The sequence below is a fragment of the Mustela erminea genome, chromosome 10, assembly GCF_009829155.1.
Source record: "Mustela erminea isolate mMusErm1 chromosome 10, mMusErm1.Pri, whole genome shotgun sequence".
Taxonomy (NCBI): domain Eukaryota; kingdom Metazoa; phylum Chordata; class Mammalia; order Carnivora; family Mustelidae; genus Mustela; species Mustela erminea.
In genome coordinates this window covers 16,619,605-16,638,240 of record NC_045623.1, presented here as the reverse complement: position 1 = coordinate 16,638,240, position 18,636 = coordinate 16,619,605, and the positions used below count along the sequence as shown (strand labels likewise).

Genomic DNA, 18,636 nt, shown 5'->3' with positions numbered 1-18,636 from the left:
ATATTTCTCTTTTATGTGAAAAAATTAATTTGGTTCTATTTTCTAGTTTGCTAATTTTCTCTTTAGCATATCTAATCTGCTCTTAAACCTGCTCACTAACTTTTTTTTTTAAGAGAAAAAGCACAAGAGCATGCAGGGATGGGGGGGAGCAGGGAGGAGAAGAAGAGATAGTCATAAGCAGGTTCCATGCCCAGCACAGAGCCCAAAGTGGGGCTCAATCTCATAACCCTGAGACCATGACCTGAGTTAAATGCTGGGGTGTCTGGGTGGCCCTGTCGGTTAAGTGTCTGACTGTGGCTCAGGGCATGCTTTCAGGGTCCTGGGATCAGTCCCCACATCAGGTTCCCTGCTCAACAAGGATCTGCTTCTTTCTCTCCTTCTTTCTCTGCCCCTCTCTCACTCATGCTCATTCTTTCTCTCTCTCAAATAAATAAAATAAAATAAAAAAGATTTGGATGCTTAACCAACTGAGGTACCCAGGTATCGCCTGCCTGTTGACTTTTAAATTCTAATTATTATGTGTCTGCTTTTTAAGTCCAATTTTTTTAAAAAAATTTTTAATCCTGCGTGTTCATTTTTGGCAGAAGCTGCTCTTTATTTATATCTTCAATCTTTTATTTTATTGCCTTAAATCTATTAAACATATTTTTACTCTATGACTGGTAATTCCAATTTCAAAGTCTTTAAGAGTTTGATTTTGTTTTTGTTTTTTTTTCCCTGTAATTCTTGTACAAGATTCTTTGTTTCTTTGTATGATTTGTAATTGGACTGAGAGTTCACATTCCCTGGAAATTTGCTGTGTAAATTTTAGGGGTTTGGATCAAGTTCGTGTCTTAGCCAACTTGAGCTGAAAAAATACCATAAACTGGTTTGCTTAAACAAAACATTTGTTCCTCACAGTTCTGGAAGCTGGGAAGTCCAAAATCAAGGTGCCAGCAAACTGTGTCTGGTGAGGGACCATTTCTTGGTTCTTAGAGGGCTGTTATCTCACTGTATACGTGAGAGTGAGGCTGCTCTTTGGGTCTTTTTTTTTTTTTTTTTTTTTAAATAAGGGCACTAATCTCATTCAGGAGTGCTCCTCTCTCTTGATCCTCTGTGACCCTATACTGCCACAATGGGAATTGTGGGTTTAAACATTTAAATCTGGGGGAGATACATTCAGTCTCTAAAGGTGATTTGGTTTACCTTTGCCAGTTGTCTCGGGGCACCATCAACCTGAAACCACTTTAAAGTAAATTATGTGCTTTAGTTTCAGACAAGCCAGGTAGAACAGATTATTGCCTTTGGTAAAAAAAATTAAAAATAAAAATTTTTTAAAAACCCACAAAGCAAAACACACATACACACACAAATATCAGGAGATAATTCCTTCTCTATTCTATGTTAAGGATGATTACAGGCAATTTTCTTCTGTTGTCTTCTGATAAAAGGTTGGCGAGGACTTTGGGAGATCCTGGCTTGTGTGTAGAGTCTCTTCTTAGATTCTCCATCTTGGTAGGACCAAGCCTTTGTCTCTTTTTTCCATGTCTCATGAGACTGTGACAACTGAAACTCAAGTTCATCTGCTTATCTATTTACTAGTTCCTAGCTTCTGAGTAATCCTTACTTGAAGCCTAGGTCATTGATAAATTTTCTATTTCTTAAAAAACCATGAGAGACTATGGACTCTGAAAAACAATCCGAGGGTTTTGAAGGGGCGGGGGTGGGAGGTTGGGGGAGCCAGGTTGTGGGTACTATGGAGGGCATGTATTGCATGGAGCACTGGGTGTGATACATAAACAATGAATTCTGTTACACTGAAAAGAAATGAAAAAAAAATTTGAAAGCATTTTAAGTTGTTTTCAGTGGGAGAGTTGAACAGGGTATATGGGTTATTACTTTCAGACATGGAAGTCTACAGAGTAATTTCTGAAAAATTCCAAATTTCTAGAAAAAGTAAAAGAATATTACATGAATTGTATAGTACAACAATAAGAGATATATCTTCACCTAGGCCTAATTGTTAATATTTAGCTTGTATTTCTCTCCTTTGTCTTTTGCTGGACCATTTTCATATAAGTTGCAGAAATCATGGTTTTTTATTCTGAAGTACTCCAGCTTGCATCTACTCAAAATAAAAAAATTCTCCTATATAACCATAATTCCATGTCACCTCTAGGAAAATTAACAGTAATTCTATAATATTATTGAATATATTATCTATATTCAAATTTCCCCAGTTGTTTCTAAAATGTCTTTTATAGTCTTTCTCTCATTCTCTCTCTCTGATTTAGGACTCCACAAGATTCATGTACCTTTTTTGGTTGTTTTGTTTTTCATGACAATGATGTTTGTGAAGAGTCTGGGCTAATTATCTTACAGAATGTCTGAAATTCTGCTTTTGTTTCAGAGTGTTCCTTTAAAAATAATTATATATATACATATGTATATATATATATGAATGATATAAACAATAGACAATGATATAAACAAATGAAGTTACCCCTATGTTTACAATCTTCCTCTGGCTACTATAACAGAAAGTAAAACCCAAACTCATTGTCCTGGCTTTACAAAGGTCTACATGGTCTGATGTGATGTCATCCTATATGTTCTTCTCTACCTCACTTCATTTAAGCCATAGTGGTCTTTTTCCAGTTTCTAAAACCAACAAAGCTTGCCCTCACAGGACTTTGCATTAGCTTCTCCTTTTGCTTAATATTCTCTTCCTTGAGCTTTGCTTAAAAGATGGCTCCTTATAATTAAAGTCTTGGTTTGAATACTGTCTTCTCAAAGTGGGCTTTCTTACCTTGACCCTCAATGTAAAGTTGCCTTTCAGTCACTCTCACATCACCCTCCTTTGAATTCTTTGCATGGTACCTGCCACAACCTGATATTTTTGTTATTATTTTTATTGAGCTCCAAGAAAGCAGGGGCTGTACTCCCTCTTGCTCATTACTATATTCCCAGCACCTACAACAGTTTCTGACACATAGCAGAAACTTAATACATACTTGCTAAATACTGTAATGAATAAGTTGAAAGCTGAGGGCTGACAAGTAGCCAGTCATTTAAAGAGCCTGAGGGAAAAAATCTTGGCAGCGGCAACTGCCAAGAGAGAAGGCCCTGAGAGAACCCTGAGGCTTGGTCTATTCTAGGGATGGAGGAATGTCCTGTGTACTTGAAGCAAAGTAAGCTAGGAGGAGAGGGAAATACAGGAGAGTAGAGAGGTCGGTAGGGCAAGATCACTTCAGGCTCTTTGTGGACTCTGGTAGGGAATTTTGATTTTATTTTAAATCAAATGATAAATCACTAAAGGTTTTCAAATAGCAGAGTGACATAATCTGATTTATGCCTTTTAAAGGGTAATTTAAAAACAAATTCAACTTGAGTAAGTTAGAAATAACTCATACCAGTGACAGAAAGTCACAGGTGTAAGAGATTTGCAGGTGGGACATAATGATTCATTCTGGACAATGGATGTTGATAGGAAAACATCCTATCAACACCCAAAAAAGAATTTATGAGTAAGAAGGAATCATAATACCTACCTCTGAAATGGTACAGGCATCTAATTCAGTTGTTGTTTATAAGCATCTGATATTAAAGGTAGTTGTTGATAATAATGATAATAGGTACCATTTATCAAGCAGTCAGGTTTAACTGACTTATCTCACGGAAGCATAACCACCCCTTCTATTACCTATGTTTTGCAGTTGAGGAAACTAAAGCTAAAGAGGATAAGTAACTCTTTCAAGGTCAACCAATCCCTAAGTGGCAAAGATGTAACTCAAATCCAGGTCAAGTTTGATGCCAAAGCTGTTATTTTAACCAATTTGCCATAACATATTCCCAGGAAGAGAAATGCTGCTTGGGTCACTGTTATGGCGATCATTCAGAGAGATACTGAAAGTGGGGTTCTCTCTAACATATCCTTAAGCCTGCAGAAACATTTAAATTTCATTTCAGTGGAGAAATATTTGAAAAATAATCAATTAAATTCACCTTCTCTTTAGCCCCGAGAGAATGTAGTCTTGGTATTTTTGTGAAGAACTGAGACCTAAGTTTTGGTTAAATCTGGTATGGAGACGGTGCATGGAAATAAAGCTGACTTTTCCCAGTGTATCTGAAATGTAGCGGCCCGAAACTGAGTCAAGTGCCTCCCAGCTTTCCTGGGATCTGGCAACTCTGCAGTCAACACCAGTTTGCTTTCTTAACAGCTGGAAACGCCAGAATGGTGACAGGGCCGCAAGAACTGAGGCTGCCTTGTTCGGACTTTGACACGGGTCCCTCTGTTCCTGTCACAGAGCCCTTTTTCTTAAACATCCCTCATAGGCCGCTTGGGAAACTCGTTCTCTAGGCTGGACCGAGCTGTAAGTGCAGGACGCATTTTGTTCTATGCGCCCATCTTTTAAAGGGGTCTGCGCCAGACCCTCTCGGAACTCTATCGGAACGATATTATTCGCTCCGCCCTTTCAGTGTCTGAAGAAGAAGTAACAGGGCAGAAGAGCAGTTTCAACTTGAAGGCTGAGGACAGGACCCAGAACGGCGTGGGGACAAGCCCCCCAACCCGAGTCCCCGCCGCCGGGACTCACAGTGCCCCACCCGCCCCGCAGAGCGGAGGCAGAGGAGCTGGCAACTGCCCCGCCCCGCTCCGCCCCCCGCGCCGGCCATTGGCGGGTCTGAAAGACGCGGGGCGTTGTCCGTTTGAATGGGAGCTACTGGAGCTGGGGCGCAGGCGCAGAGGAGGGGAGCGGTGGAAGCTGGCTACGCGGCGGGACCCCTGGGTGGAGAGGATTGCGGCGCGAGCTCTGGCCCACGTGACCTGCGGCGAGCGGGGGCGGGGGGCGCGCGCCTGCTTCCCGCAGTGCCTCTGTCCAGCAAGGCACCCCCGGCGCGCGGACGCGCCTGGGGGAGGGGCCGCGGCCACCCGTCCGTCGCTTGAGGCTTCCTCAGCTGCAGCTCCGTCGCTATCGCCGCGCTCCCGTGACTCGTCGGCCCGCGGGAGGTGAGTTCTGAGGCGTCTCAGGGCGCCCCGCGGAGGGGGATGACGGGGTGGGGCATGTGTGTGCAGGGCTGGGTCGGGAGGTTCTGTGTCCGGGGGCTGGGGGCCGCCTGCTTTGTTTGGGTGCGCGGCTGGGGCCGGCGTGGCGGGGACCCGAGTGAGGAGACCAGGAACTGGATGAGAAGCCGCTGGCTGAGGTGCGGGTTGCTTTCTTACTGCGAAATTTTTAAACAAGTCAAGTTTGAGAGCTTTGTTCCCTAACTTTTTTTTTTTTTTTAAATAAAAAGTGTGATGAGGACACAGCGACTCCTCACGTATTCTGAGTGTAACAAACAGTGGATTAAAAACCCGAATCCCCGTGTAATTAACCCGAGGTAGATAGCATTCACTTGTGGTCTTGCGCTTGCTGTCTAAAGCGGGCAGTGTTTGTCAAACACCTGCATTTACCACAGTTAAGTTCTCGGATTTGAGGCACCGACCTGTCGAGTTACCGTAGGTACTAGTAATTGCTGCAAAAAGTCTTAGTAAGCAGAGGGTGTTAAGAAAGCCCTTGTCCGAAAATCTGTATAATTTATGGAATATCTTCGAAGAGGGAAAAAAAAAAAAAAAGGTGGATAATTTATAATTAGTTTTAGTGGTAACCAGTTAGGTCACTTTAACTAGTATCATTTGAACTCTATTAAAGAAAACGAGTAAGGGTGGAAATTTTATTTGCCTTAATGCATAATTTAACCTTGCCGCAGAGTTAAACGGAGTAGCTTCTTGGCTTTTATTACTGTGGACTTGAGTTGGAGTCTTTCGTGGTGTGTAGCTAAATTTTCAAGCTGCTACGTTAGAAGGGTGCCTGAAGATTTCCGGTCTGATAACCACCACTGTGATTACCTCTGATAAAGACCATTTTTGCTTGGGTTGTCCCTATTCGAGAAGCAGCTTTGGTTTAATTTTTATGTTGCTTACTTGTAAACAAAGGGACGGTCACTGTTGATTGACCTGGGTGTGTGTGAGGACAGTGAGGGCAGTCCCAGACTTAACTCTTGCTTTAAGCCTTACCATGGATTCGTTCTGACAAACTCCTTAGGCGATTATTTATGGTAAAACGAGTGGAGCAGATACAAAGTAAAAAGTTGTGTGGTATTGTTGTAGAGGCTGTTCCTCCCAAATCTGCTTTGGCTAGTTCGGCAGTTTAGTTGTATTTTCTACTGTTATTAAATCAGACATGCAGGGTGTTTGGGTGACTCAGACGGTTAAGCGTCTGCCTTTGGCTCGGGTCATGATCCCAGCGTCTTGGGATCGAGTCCCGCATTAGCGGGGAGCCTGCTTCTCCCTCTGCCCCTCCCCCTGCTTGTGCTGTATCTCGCTCTCTCTCAAATAAGTAAATAAATAAATAAATTTTTAAAAGATTGTTTTAACAATAAATCAGACACGCAGTGTTAGAAACGTTATATTTTAATATAAACCTCAGACTTGGTACTAGGCTAATTACAGCGAAGATAGGTTTAAATGGCCTTGTATTCAAGCGTAAAATGTCTTAAGATTTACCTAGATGGTAAAAAATTTTGTAATTAGTTATCTGGAATTTGAAAATGAAAAAACTGATGTAGATTTAGACTATTGTAAATCTAATAGACTTTCAAAGAAGTAATAACAGCTACTATCATTATTACTGCTATACTTTATTGAGTACTTGCGTTAAGTGCTAGAGCCAGGCACTGGGTTAGGTAGTTTATAAAATGGATCTCTAATCATCACAACACATGTTGGATAAGTGTCATTATGCCCAAACCAAGTCTGAGAGTTTAGCTCAAGATCAAGACGTGGTAAGTCAAACTGTGTGGCCTGATCCCAGAGCACATACTCTATTGCTTCTCTGCGACTGTTTAAAACTCCTCCGGTTCTCTGGATTCCATTTGTAGGGACATAATCCACTTTTAAGGTGCCTGTAGGTGTTGTGTTTTATTGGGAACTATGCAGAAATATTTCAGTCCTCCTTTTAGGACTGCTGTCTTCGGTTCAGTATCTTACAAGTCATATAACGTTTTCAATATCCTATAGTCATCTTTATGAAAACAGTAAAAAATTAGGTAAAATTTTCCTGAATTATTTACATGAATATGAATGTACTTTTTACTGTGGAGCAGATCTATATTAAAGCCCAGTTTTCTCACTAGTATAGGATTCTTTGCTGCTTCAGAGTTCTTATCTTCTTCCCAGGCAACAAATTTTTAAAAGTTTGTTGGGCATTGATTATGTGCAGAGCAATTAGCTTGGTGTTGTGAGATGACCAGAGAAAACTTCTTATTCGGTAGTTGCTTCTGGAGTTTTTGAAGTATCTTCCTTTTGTCTCTCTCCTCTACCCTGTGTGTTTCTGCCAGTTTATCTAACACAGATCTGACTTCTGCTATTCCTTTGTTGAAAAAATTGCAAGGTTAAATACAAGGCCACATACATATTCTGAGTCCCTAACACTTTAGTACCTTCTTAGACTTCTCTTTTCCAACTCCTAACCCAGTGTGTTTGAACTGGGCATACATTCTGTGCATTCTTACCTCCTTGCTTTTGCTTGAATCATTTCCCTGTGACTGGAATGCCTTTCCTTCATTTGCCTAATAAGGTCTACCCATCTTTCAAGGTATAGTACAGATATCCTTGCTTCTAAAAAGCTGTCTCTGGCCCTTTTTATTTAGAGTCATTCTTCCTATATCATCTGGTAACATTACTGAATTGAATAAAACATTTTTCCACAGGTTAGTGATAACTTTTGGAAGAAGGCAGAGTTACATTTTCCTATAAAGAATTCTAAATTCAAACTTTCTAGGGACCCTTTTTAGACATTTTTAACCCTCTTGCATTTGGGATTTATTTCTCCTTAAAAAGAAAAACAAATAAATAAGCTTATACTTATTTATTAATAAAAGGATTACAGATCAGACAGGGGAAGAACTAATATATATACCTTTAGGGTGGTTTTTTTGTTTTTTGGGGGTTTTTTGGGTAGAAATTGGGCTTAGTGTGAACCATCAGTGTTTTTGGGTTGCAGACATATTCTTGTGATCTCCCGGTTTTATAACCTGAGTAGTCATTCAGAAAGCACTGAAAATATAATTGGGAACGATGAAAATTTAGAATGTCTTTTTTTTTTAAGTGCCATTACTATGTCCTTTATAACTTTGGTATTGTAATACTTCTATGTATCCATTTTTATGTGTTTCAAACAGTTAACTAGAAATCCTTTTTCTTCTTCAGGTATCTAACTGAAACGCTTCAAAAGGTTATTAATTTTACTAATGGGTTAAAAGAACCATATCTATTTAACATTATTTTGTAGGAGAGATAATTAACATTATTTGTAAACTCTGGGCTGCAGTTTGATGAGAAATAAAACTAAATAATGGGGAGAAAATTATTAATTTTATTCTAATGAACATACTTTTTCCTTTAGTTGAACATGGATGCGCACACACACACACACACACACACACTCACTCCATGCCAATGCCACGTGTGGAGCCCAATGAGGGGCTTGAACTCAAGACCTGGGCTGAGACCAGAGTCCAAGGCTTAACCCACTGGGACACCCAGGCACCCCTATATTTGTAAATATAAATCCATAATCTTGGGGTACATGGCTGGCTCAGTCAGTAGAGCATGGGATCTTGATCTTGGGGTTTTGAGTTCGAGCTGCACATTGGGTGAGGAGCCTACTTAAAAAAAAAAGTTATCTTGTTGCAGCAAGACTTTTGATTCAATAACTGTGTTGTAGGGGAAAAGGAAACCAAGATTAGGGATGTTGCATAAAAGTAATCTCTCTTTTCTCCTTGAAATTTTGAAACAACTGCTTCATCCTCTTGAATTATTGTAATCACTGAGTATTATAATTACAAAACAGCAGTTTTAGTGATTAGTGTAGTCACTGGCATAATTCATATTGACTCCATATATAATCTAAAAATAGAGCCCCTCTGTAGTTTATCACCCCCCTACCCCCAATAAAAATCTTCAGTATTTAACTTCTTCCTGATTTATCATGGGCTGCCAAACCAAAGACACTAAGTTTGCTCATGCAATAATTACTATATCCATAGTGCTTTGTGTAGAGACTTTTGGAAACTGCTGTTGACCTATAGACATTCAGCATTTCTCATGTTAGTGAACTAGTACTTGGTCCTTTCTCACTGCAACAGTGAAGCCTTGAAATATTTAAATACTTTTCTTCTAAATTACATATTGTTTTAGTATTTATCTAGTTTGAAATTTCATATATGGTTTATTTGTATTTGACTATCCAGGGAGCATAATTCATTGGAGTCCTTAAATATAAATGTTTCCTCATAAAAAAAGAAAGTTTATGCATAGTTTAGTTGTTTAGAGTGGTGAACTTTTAGGTATAAACATTGAAAACGTGAAAAGGAATTCTTATTGTATATTGCTAAAATTGTTTGGATTATACTATTCTGAAGTGGTTGCATTTGCGTTTTGAAAGGCCATGGCTCTGGATCTGAATTTTTTTTAATCTGCCAGAATAAAAATGAGAGTTTGAAAGTAATACTACCTTAGTTTTCTATTTGATATCTTTCATAATGACCTTCGAGAACTTCAAATACACTTGGAAACCCTTCTGACTGGTAGTATACCTTTAAGATACAGATTTATTTGGAAACTAGTACCATTAATCTATGCTTGGAATTTTATTCTATTTATTTAGCTGACTGATAGTCACAAACAGCTTATTAGAAAGTTTTTATAATAAAATGTGTTTCAGTTAGCAGTTATGCAGTTAGTTTTGCTTGTTTTCTAAACTAACTTGGTTTGACATCTCACAGACTAAATTTTGATTGTTGAAGACATAAAGATGAGCAATAAATTAAGGCTTAACCATAATTGGAGTGCATACTTTAGGATTATATATTTGCTTAAGGAAAACTTTATTCATACAGTTTTTATAGCATAGTCTGTGGTAAATTCACATTTCTCCAGAATGATAGAGAATAGAATGATCTGCTTAACTAATCAGTATGATTGTTTATTTTATTAATTTGGGATTGTATAAAGTAATTTACATTTGTGATGTATGACAGTGGGTAATAACACCATGTTCAACACTATGCATAGATACATGGATATACACACACATGTACATACATGTGAGTGTATCTTTGGTTCAGAGTATTATGTAATTGAATTATCTTTGGTTCAGAGTATTATGTAAAAATTAGGTTATATTATTGGTTTAGAGATTGAGTATGTTGAAAAAAGAAACAGAACTATTATGCCTTGCTTTAATTTTTTTTCTTTCATTGCAATTTCTCTTTAATTTTGCCATTGACTTATTGCAGTATTTAACATTGGTACTTTAAAAAAAATTTTAATTTAAAGATGTGCAAAAATTCAGAAATGTCAGTCACTCAGTTCTATTTTTTTTAACCTCTAAGATTCTTTCATTTATCGAACTTCATATGATTTCAAATTATCTCAAGTTTGATATCTTTATTTTTTTCAGCTATTATTTGTGAATGTAACACTTTACCAAGTACAAGTTTAATAGAAGTATTCCACTTTTTCCTATTCAAAGTCTAATCCATTTTCTCCTCTTGGAAGTATCCCTCTTGCAATCCAGTCTGTCACTATACTGCTACTGTTCCATCTACCTTGAAAATTGGAACTCTTTTAAGTTTTCTGTTACTGCTTGACCTTTGCCTTTCACATCTAGTCAGTGTGCATTGTTTTTCCTTTTTCTTTAGGTACTCCTAGCCAGATTACTTAATAAAGTACCCAGCCATTCTTGGGTCTGACTTCCCTTGCTTTAGGCACTAATTTCCCATATCAGTCATATATTCTGATATCAAAATTTTGTTTTGGGTGTAGTTGTCTCTTCAACATCTGCTGCACTAAAATCAGGCTCTGAACTTTTCTCTCTGTTGAACTTTGTTTTGGCATCCTTCTTTATTACCCCCATTACTTCTACAATGTATATTTGTTATTATAACCTGTATCCTTAAGTCTAATATAAAAGAACTTCATTTAAAATATTTTCTTGACTCTTCTTCAATATTTATCCCTGCTCAGATTCATAAAGGGCTACTGTATCTGACTTGAAACATTACAACTGAAAGGGATTTGGAGAATTTGACTATTGCACCTTAGAGGGAATTATTGGGATAAGAAAAGTTTAAAGAATTTAGATTATCTAATCTAAAGGCAAGAAAAGGGGGCACTTGGGTGGTTCAGTGGTTAAAGCCAACACCTTCAGCTCAGGTCATGATCCCAGGGTCCTGGGATCAAGCCCCACATTGGGCTCTCTGCTCAGCGAGGACCCTGCCTCTTCCTCTCTCTCTGCCTGCCTTTCTGCCTACTTGTGATCTCTGTCTGTCAAATAAATGAAAAAAATTAAAATTATAAAAAATAAAGGCAAGAAAATTAAGTTACATTCATTGTCTGATGGGTGTTACCAGTTTATAGAGATACTTAAAAGAATCAGACCAGGGACGCCTGGGTGGCTCAGTTGGTTAAGCGGCTGCCTTCGGCTCAGGTCATGATCCCGGCTTCCTGGGATCGAGTCCCGCATCGGGCTCCTTGCTCAGCAGGGAGCCTGCTTCTCCCTCTGCCTCTGCCTGCCATTCTGTCTGCCTGCGCTCTCTCTCTGATAAATAAATAAATAAATCTTAAAAAAAAAAAAAAAGAATCAGACCAGAGGTTATTGGCATTTAAATTGGATCATTTGGACAAATTGAAAGGACAAAAGATATACATGTAACTGTGTATCTCCTATGTTTCCCCATCACTTAGTTCCCAAATATTTTACTAACAATGGAATAGAGCAAGGCTAGGATTTATTTACTCTGATTGCATACCTTGGACAGTGCCTAGAAGTCCACCTACCTGTATAATGGGAATCTGCCTATTTTGACTTACTAATCAGGTAATTAAGTGTGAGGCAATCGAAATGATATACTACTTTATCTTTTTATGTGCTTTTGTCAGTTTCCAGCATACAGAAAAAAATTATGTCTTTTTAGTTCTCTGTAGTCAGATCAAAAGGTGTTGTGAGTTTTTGTTAGCAGTGGGATTTTAGAAGCGCTGTTTTTTAAAACCTGAGAGGTGCTATGAAGGACATATGTTTCCTTGTAAATTACTAGTTATAAGTCTTGATGGAGATTGGAGATTAAATTTGGTGCTTTTTTTTTTTTAAGATTTTATCTATTTATTTGACAGAGACATACAGAGCACAAGTGGGTAGAGCAGCAGGCAGAGGGAAAGGGAGAAGCAGGCTCTCTACTGAGAGGGGAGCCCGATGTGGGATTTGATCCCAGATCCTGGGATCATGACCTGAGCCGAAGGCAGCCACTTAACCTACTGAGCCACCCAGGCACCCTAAATTTGGTGACTTCCTAATGTTCTTTCAAACCTGTAATTTCCATTCTGTTTCCTAGTCCTGTCATTACATTTTCTTATCCTAATGAACATACTTTAATATTTATTGAAGATTTTATTACTGTTACACTAGGAATATATAAACTGTGTGTTAAATATGAAGTGGGTTTGTTAACTGTGTAATGTACAGCATGAATGAACACATTGTTACTAAACTGGTTAGAGAGTTCTTGCAAAATTAATCATTAAATCAAGAATTGCTTGTGAGTTCAGTGAATAATAAGAAATGCTACTTTATTGTTATGGAGATTGTAATCTAAGAGTGACTGGTTTGGGATATAATTCTTTTGAGAATTGTAAAACCATATTATAAATAGTCCTTATTGAAATGGTGAATAGCATTCCGTCTTCTTGCTTGTTTAAATTAGTTTTAAAATGTTTCTCTATGCAGTCTTCAGGTATTTCACAACTTCATTTATATACATTTGTTAATTTGATTCCATGTTTACCTTTTAATGAATATAAAGTTAACATTTTTTAGTGATTGGTAAAATTTGAAATTTCATTATGATCTGCGTGAAAAAATATTTCAATTAAATTGTAACTTAATTTAATTCAAAGTCAAATTTATTCTAATACTTTACCTTCTGCCCCATTTTATAAATAACAGCCTAAACCTTAGTGTGGGTAGGGGAAGAAGACCTTTTGGTTGACAGTTTAGCTATAGGGTAATCTAGATGTACTTTGAAGCTATTGCTATTAATATCTACACTAATTCCTCTATAGTGTTTTATTTACTAAGGAGGCACGATGGGATTCTGAACAAAAGAAAAAGATTTTTTGGGTTAATAGCTGCTACCCTTTCTTTTCATCCATTCTTAAGACAATGCTTCCTTTGTTGACCAGGGAAGGGATAAAAATAATACTATTTTGTGTTTTTTTATTTTTATTTTTTTACGATTTTTTAAATTTATTTGACAGAGAGAGAGAGAGATCACAAGTAAGCAGAGAGGCAGGTGGTGTCGGGTAGCAGGGGAGCAGGCTCCGTGCTAAGCAGAGAGCCTGTTGTGGGACTCGATCCCAGAACTCTGGGATCATGACCTGAGCCGAAGGCAGAGGCCACTGAGCCACCCAGGCGCCCCTATTTTGTGTGTGTGTGTGTTTTTAATATGTCAGACTGTTATTAATATGAAAACTTCGTTTCCTCTGGGAAGCTTGTTAATATTCCCAAGGCTGGTCCTTTTCACCTTCTACCTCTTCGCAGGTCCTTTTCTGCTTTGTTACTGACTAACCTCTTTTCTAACCGTACCGATTAACAAAGCAGTCGGTGTGTGTGATTTAGAGTCTACGTTATAGCTGAAATATTTAAAATGATGTTATGTGGTAAAGGAATTAGATTTAGGGGTGCCTAAATCTAGGCTCAGTGGGTTAAGCCTCTGCCTTCTGCTCAGGTCATGTTCCCAGGGTCCTGAGATCAAGCCCCACATTGATGTCTCTGCTCAGCAGGGAGCCTGCTTCCCCCTTCTCTCTGCCTGCCTCTCTGCCTACTTGTGATCTCGCTGTCAAATAAATAAAATATTTTTTTAAAAAAAGGAATTAGATTTAATTGGATGGCAGCAAAAGGAAAAAATGGATAGAAATGGAAAGATTGCTCCAAGTATGGAACACATTTCCAAAAGGACTATTCAAAATTAGGATTGGCCACCCCAAGACCTTTCTGGGAATACTGTAGTAAAATGTTAGACTAACTGACCTATAGAGTTGTTTATAACACTGAGATTCCAGGACTTCATAATTGTGTGTGATGGCCTGTAATTTCTTTGTGATGTATCTGGGTAAGGGATTCATTTTCACTTTTCTATTTAGGATTTAGTGTGTGCTTCTTCAATTTGCTAATTAAAGTCTGTCTTCAATTCTGAAAAAAACTCTTTATCAATGAAGATTTTGCCTTTACTTTTCTTTCTATTTTTCCTTCTAGTACTGTAATTAGACCTCTGTCAGAGCCTCTCATTTTGTCTTTCTCTTCTCTGAAACTGCTCTTCATTTTTCATCTCCTTATCTTTGAATGTCTGGATAATTTCTTCAGATACTCTTTTAGTTTACTTATTCTCTCTTTAGCTTACCTGCTGTGCTATTTAAACAGTACATTTAGTTATTAATACCAATGTTCATAGCAATAATTTTTAATAGTAAAAATATACAAAAACTACAATCCAAATTCCCATCAAGAGCAGAATGAAAAATATATTTGGTATTCAATGGAATATGATACAGCAGTGGAAATCTGCAAACTGTAGCTATGTGCAACAAGTGAGATGAATCTCAGAAACATAATATTAAGCAAAACCTTAAAAAACTAAATAATATAATTTTTAGGCCTATGCAGATACTGTACCACGGTTATAAAAACAAACAAGGGAATAATGAACAAAATTCAGTTTAGAGATCACCTTAGAGGAAGGTATGATTGGTTAGGTTGAGGCATCCATAAGACTTCAAAGGTAGTAAGAATGTTCTTAAACTGGGTGGTGGTATATAAATGTTTGTTGTGTCATTCTACACATATTTTCTAAATTTGTTTTGTACCTACTCATTACTAATAACATTTTAAAGACCTTATAAAGTAAAAGTAGAATATACTCTGAAAACAAATGAATACAAGTATAAGCTAATTATGAACACAAATGTTTTCAAAGGAATAAATTTAGAGTTTGGAATTGGCTTATTCAAATAATTACTGAATTCTCATTTTACCTGTTAAGATAGAAATTTTTAAAGCTTAAAGTATCATAATTTTCTCTTTAGATGCTCTAAAACATTCTCCTGTATTTGTTTACAATAGAAAATATTACAGGACACCTGGCTGGCTCAGTGGGTTAAGCCTCTGCCTTTGGCTCAGGTCATGATCCCAGGGTCCTGGGATTGAGTCGCACATCGGGCTGTCTGCTCAGCAGGGAGCCTGCTTTCTCCTGTCTCTCTGCCTGACTCTCTGCCTACGTGTGATCCCTCTCAAATAAATAAATAATTAAAATCTTTTAAGAAAAGAAAAGAAAATATTACATAAATTATTGTATTTTAAAACAACTTTAAAAATTAAGGTGTAGGTCCCAAATAAATGTAATAGATTCACATCCTTATTGAGAAGCTTTATGGTGACAGTTAAGCCCTCTGTTGCTTTTTTTCCGTGATTGATATGACAGCAGTCTGTGGAGTTAGCTATGTGATTATGTACAGATTGGACTTACTTTAGGTTATTCTTTGAAAATAGGACTTCAAGCAAGGCATCTTGTATTCCTTTTGCAGAAATGTTGCTGAAGTGCTGCTGAAAGGGCCAGAGATGCAAGGATTTGGGACACACTTTGAAACTTTAAGCTGTCTGACATTGACCTCCTTTTGTTATTAATAAAGAAGAAGCAGGAGCTTAGGATGTATTAACACCAACTCATTAATATACTAACCGGACAATGTTCTGCAGCAGTTCTACATTGTAAAGACCTGGATTGGCACAAAATTAAATAATTTCATATTTTACTCCGCTTATAATATGACTCGATGGAGGAAAATTTGATAAGTATGAGGGAAGACCATTCTTTTCATGTTCGTTACAGGTAAGACTACTGCTTTCTTGGTGGCTTTTAATCCTTATTTAAACATGTATTTAGTTCTGATCATTTCAGATTTAAATTTGAATATATTCAAAATATATTATCTTCAGTTAGTATCTCCTGTATATGGTATTTTCTTTTTGTTGTGGTTGTTGTAAGTTTTTATATCCTTTCTATAGGAAAATGGTGCTAAAGGCCAATTATATATTATAATTTATTAATGTTTTGTGGATGAGTTTATGAATAGTTACATTATTTTTTCCAACTATTGTAATGCAAATATAAAAATGAAATATATTTCTAAATGTTTGGGGTAAAAGATGGATTTGTAATATGGTCAGATGAATGACCTAATTTTTATGTTTAAGTTTTTATTTTATTTATTTATTTATTTAAAAGATTTTTTAGTTATTTATTAGAGAGAGAGTGAGAGAGCATAAGCAGGGGAACAGTGGAGCGTGAGGGAGAGGGAGAAAGCAGGGTCTCCCTGAACAGGGAGCCTGATGCAGGGCTTGATCCCAGGGTCCTGGGATCATGACTTGAGCAGAAGGCGGGTGCTTAACATCTGAGCCACCGAGGTGCCCCATGTTTCAGTTTTTAAATGGTGATCTTTAATAAATGAGCTTTTTAGAAAGCCAGTAGCATTGAAATGGGTGGGTGCTTTCTAAACATGATAAATAGCCAGTTTAGTATTTAGTGATAAAATATTAATGACATTTTAGATACATTTAAGAACAAAGCAGTGATTTCTGCATCATTATTTAACATTTATTCTAGAAGTCTGGATCATTGCACTAACAATAAAATGAACAAATATTGAATGAAAGGCATGTAATTATTAGTAAGGTGATTAGGATAATAGATTCTTTGTCAAAGAATAGATAATAGATAATAGATTTCTTTGTCAAAACTGTTACAAGTTGGGTTGCCTGGGTGGCTCAGTTGTTAAGCGGCTGCCTTCCCCTCAGGTCATGATCCTGGGGACCTAGGATGGAGCCCCGCTTCAGGCTCTTTGCTGGGCCAGAAGCCGGTTTCTCCCTCTCTCACTCTCCCTGCTTGTATTTCTTCTTTCCCTGTCCCCCCCCACCCCTCTGTCAAATAAATAAATAAATAATCTAAAAAACAAAAAACTGCTATGTTAGTATTAAATAAACATCAGAACTTGTAGCAATGGGTAGTAGTCAGCATTTCTAGTAAGTTGAAGTTATTGGTTACCAAATCTTAGATCTTAACACATGTTTAGGAAATAGATTTGTGATCTAACATGATTCATGTTAGGGCAAGGTGCTGCCACAGAAGTTTATATAGGTAAGATGAGGGTATTTCTATTTTTAAAAAAGGAAGTTTTAGGAGCACCTGAGTAGCTCAGTTGGTTTAACAGCTGCCTTTGCTCAGGTCATGATCCCAGGGTCCTGGGATCAAGTCCCACATCGGGCTCCTTGCTCAGCATGGAGCGTGCTTCTCTCTCCCTCTGCCTGCTGCTCCCCCTGCTTGTACTCTCTCTCTCTCTCTCTCTCAAATAAATAAATAAAATCTTTTAAAAAATTTTTTTAAAGTTTTGAATAAAAGAAAGGGAGGACATTCAGCATAATTAAAAAGGGGTTTTAATAAATGAAATGTCCTCTACCCTTTGGGGCATAGTTCCAGAAACCTGGGAGTTATCTTACATGCTTTTTTTCTCTTCTTACTCTCTGTAGCCAGTTTGAAGTCATGCCAGTTTTACCTCCTTAACGTTGATCCAGATTGAGCTACTCATCTGGATCCTCCCTATCACTGCAATAGTTTAGGCCCCCATTATCCTCCCTCCAGATTCCCTCTATTCTCCATTCTTACTCTTAGAATCCATCTTTTTAATTTGCTGCTAGAGGGCTCAGTCTAAAAACACAGAGCTGACTGCACAAATTCTGCTTTATCACCATGGTGGCTCCTTGAAATCTGTAGGGCAGACCCAGGCTTAAAACAGTACACAAGATCTTCTGTTTTCTAGCCTCTGTGTATTCCTTTGTCCTTATTTTCTCCACTCCTCACCTTTCCCTCTGAGTTCTGGTTCCCTATACATGTCTTGCTGTTCCATGTCTCTGTGCCTTTGCTCGTGCTGCACCCTCAGACTTGAATTATCTACTCCTGGAAACCATATCTAAACAGTATAGTTTGACTATGTACCTTCCCTGTGCTCACATAATATTCTTTGCATATTTCTTTCTTTGTCTCAACTATATTAAAATTCATTGTATCTGTTTATATGTTTGTCTCCTCCTTGGCCACTCCCTTCTTTGACCATTAACTTCCTTAGGGCAGCTATGATGCCTAGCATGTTGTATGACTCATAGTGCATGTTTGATGGAATGTCCATTGAATTCCATTGGACATAACTATCAGGTGAATCTAGTAAGTAATATTTTTATCTGTCTTACTAAGCATTTTCGAGGGTAGTATACTTTTTAATGCTATAAGAATAGCAGATAAGGAGGAGTAGATTATACCTCTGCCTGTAGGAACGTCTTAGATTTGTCCTTTTTCCATTATAGGGTGAACATGGTTATATATAGGTGTAGGACTTCACTAAAAGAAACTTTAAATTCTGTAACTATTTTTAGTAAGAATATGCCAAACAAAGCTCTGGCTTCAACAGTGCTCTAAGATCAGCATTCTGTATATTAACTGGATTGTTGTATAATT

The 18,636-nt window shown here is 37.6% G+C and overlaps 1 protein-coding gene across 2 annotated transcripts in view; it reads left to right on the top strand.

The window, feature by feature from the left end:
- The first annotated feature begins 4,688 nt into the window (after positions 1 to 4,688).
- Positions 4,689 to 18,636, top strand: part of GPSM2 (G protein signaling modulator 2) — a 56,744-nt gene continuing 42,796 nt past the window's right edge. Inside the window, exons 1-2 of one of the 2 annotated variants that reach the window (XM_032361425.1) lie at positions 4,689 to 4,987; positions 15,656 to 15,960. In XM_032361425.1, coding sequence (XP_032217316.1) covers positions 15,905 to 15,960 — 56 coding nt within the window. In that variant the 5' untranslated portion in view covers positions 4,689 to 4,987; positions 15,656 to 15,904. The remainder of the gene's footprint in view (positions 4,988 to 15,655; positions 15,961 to 18,636) is intronic. The other variant, XM_032361426.1, reaches the window with a different exon arrangement.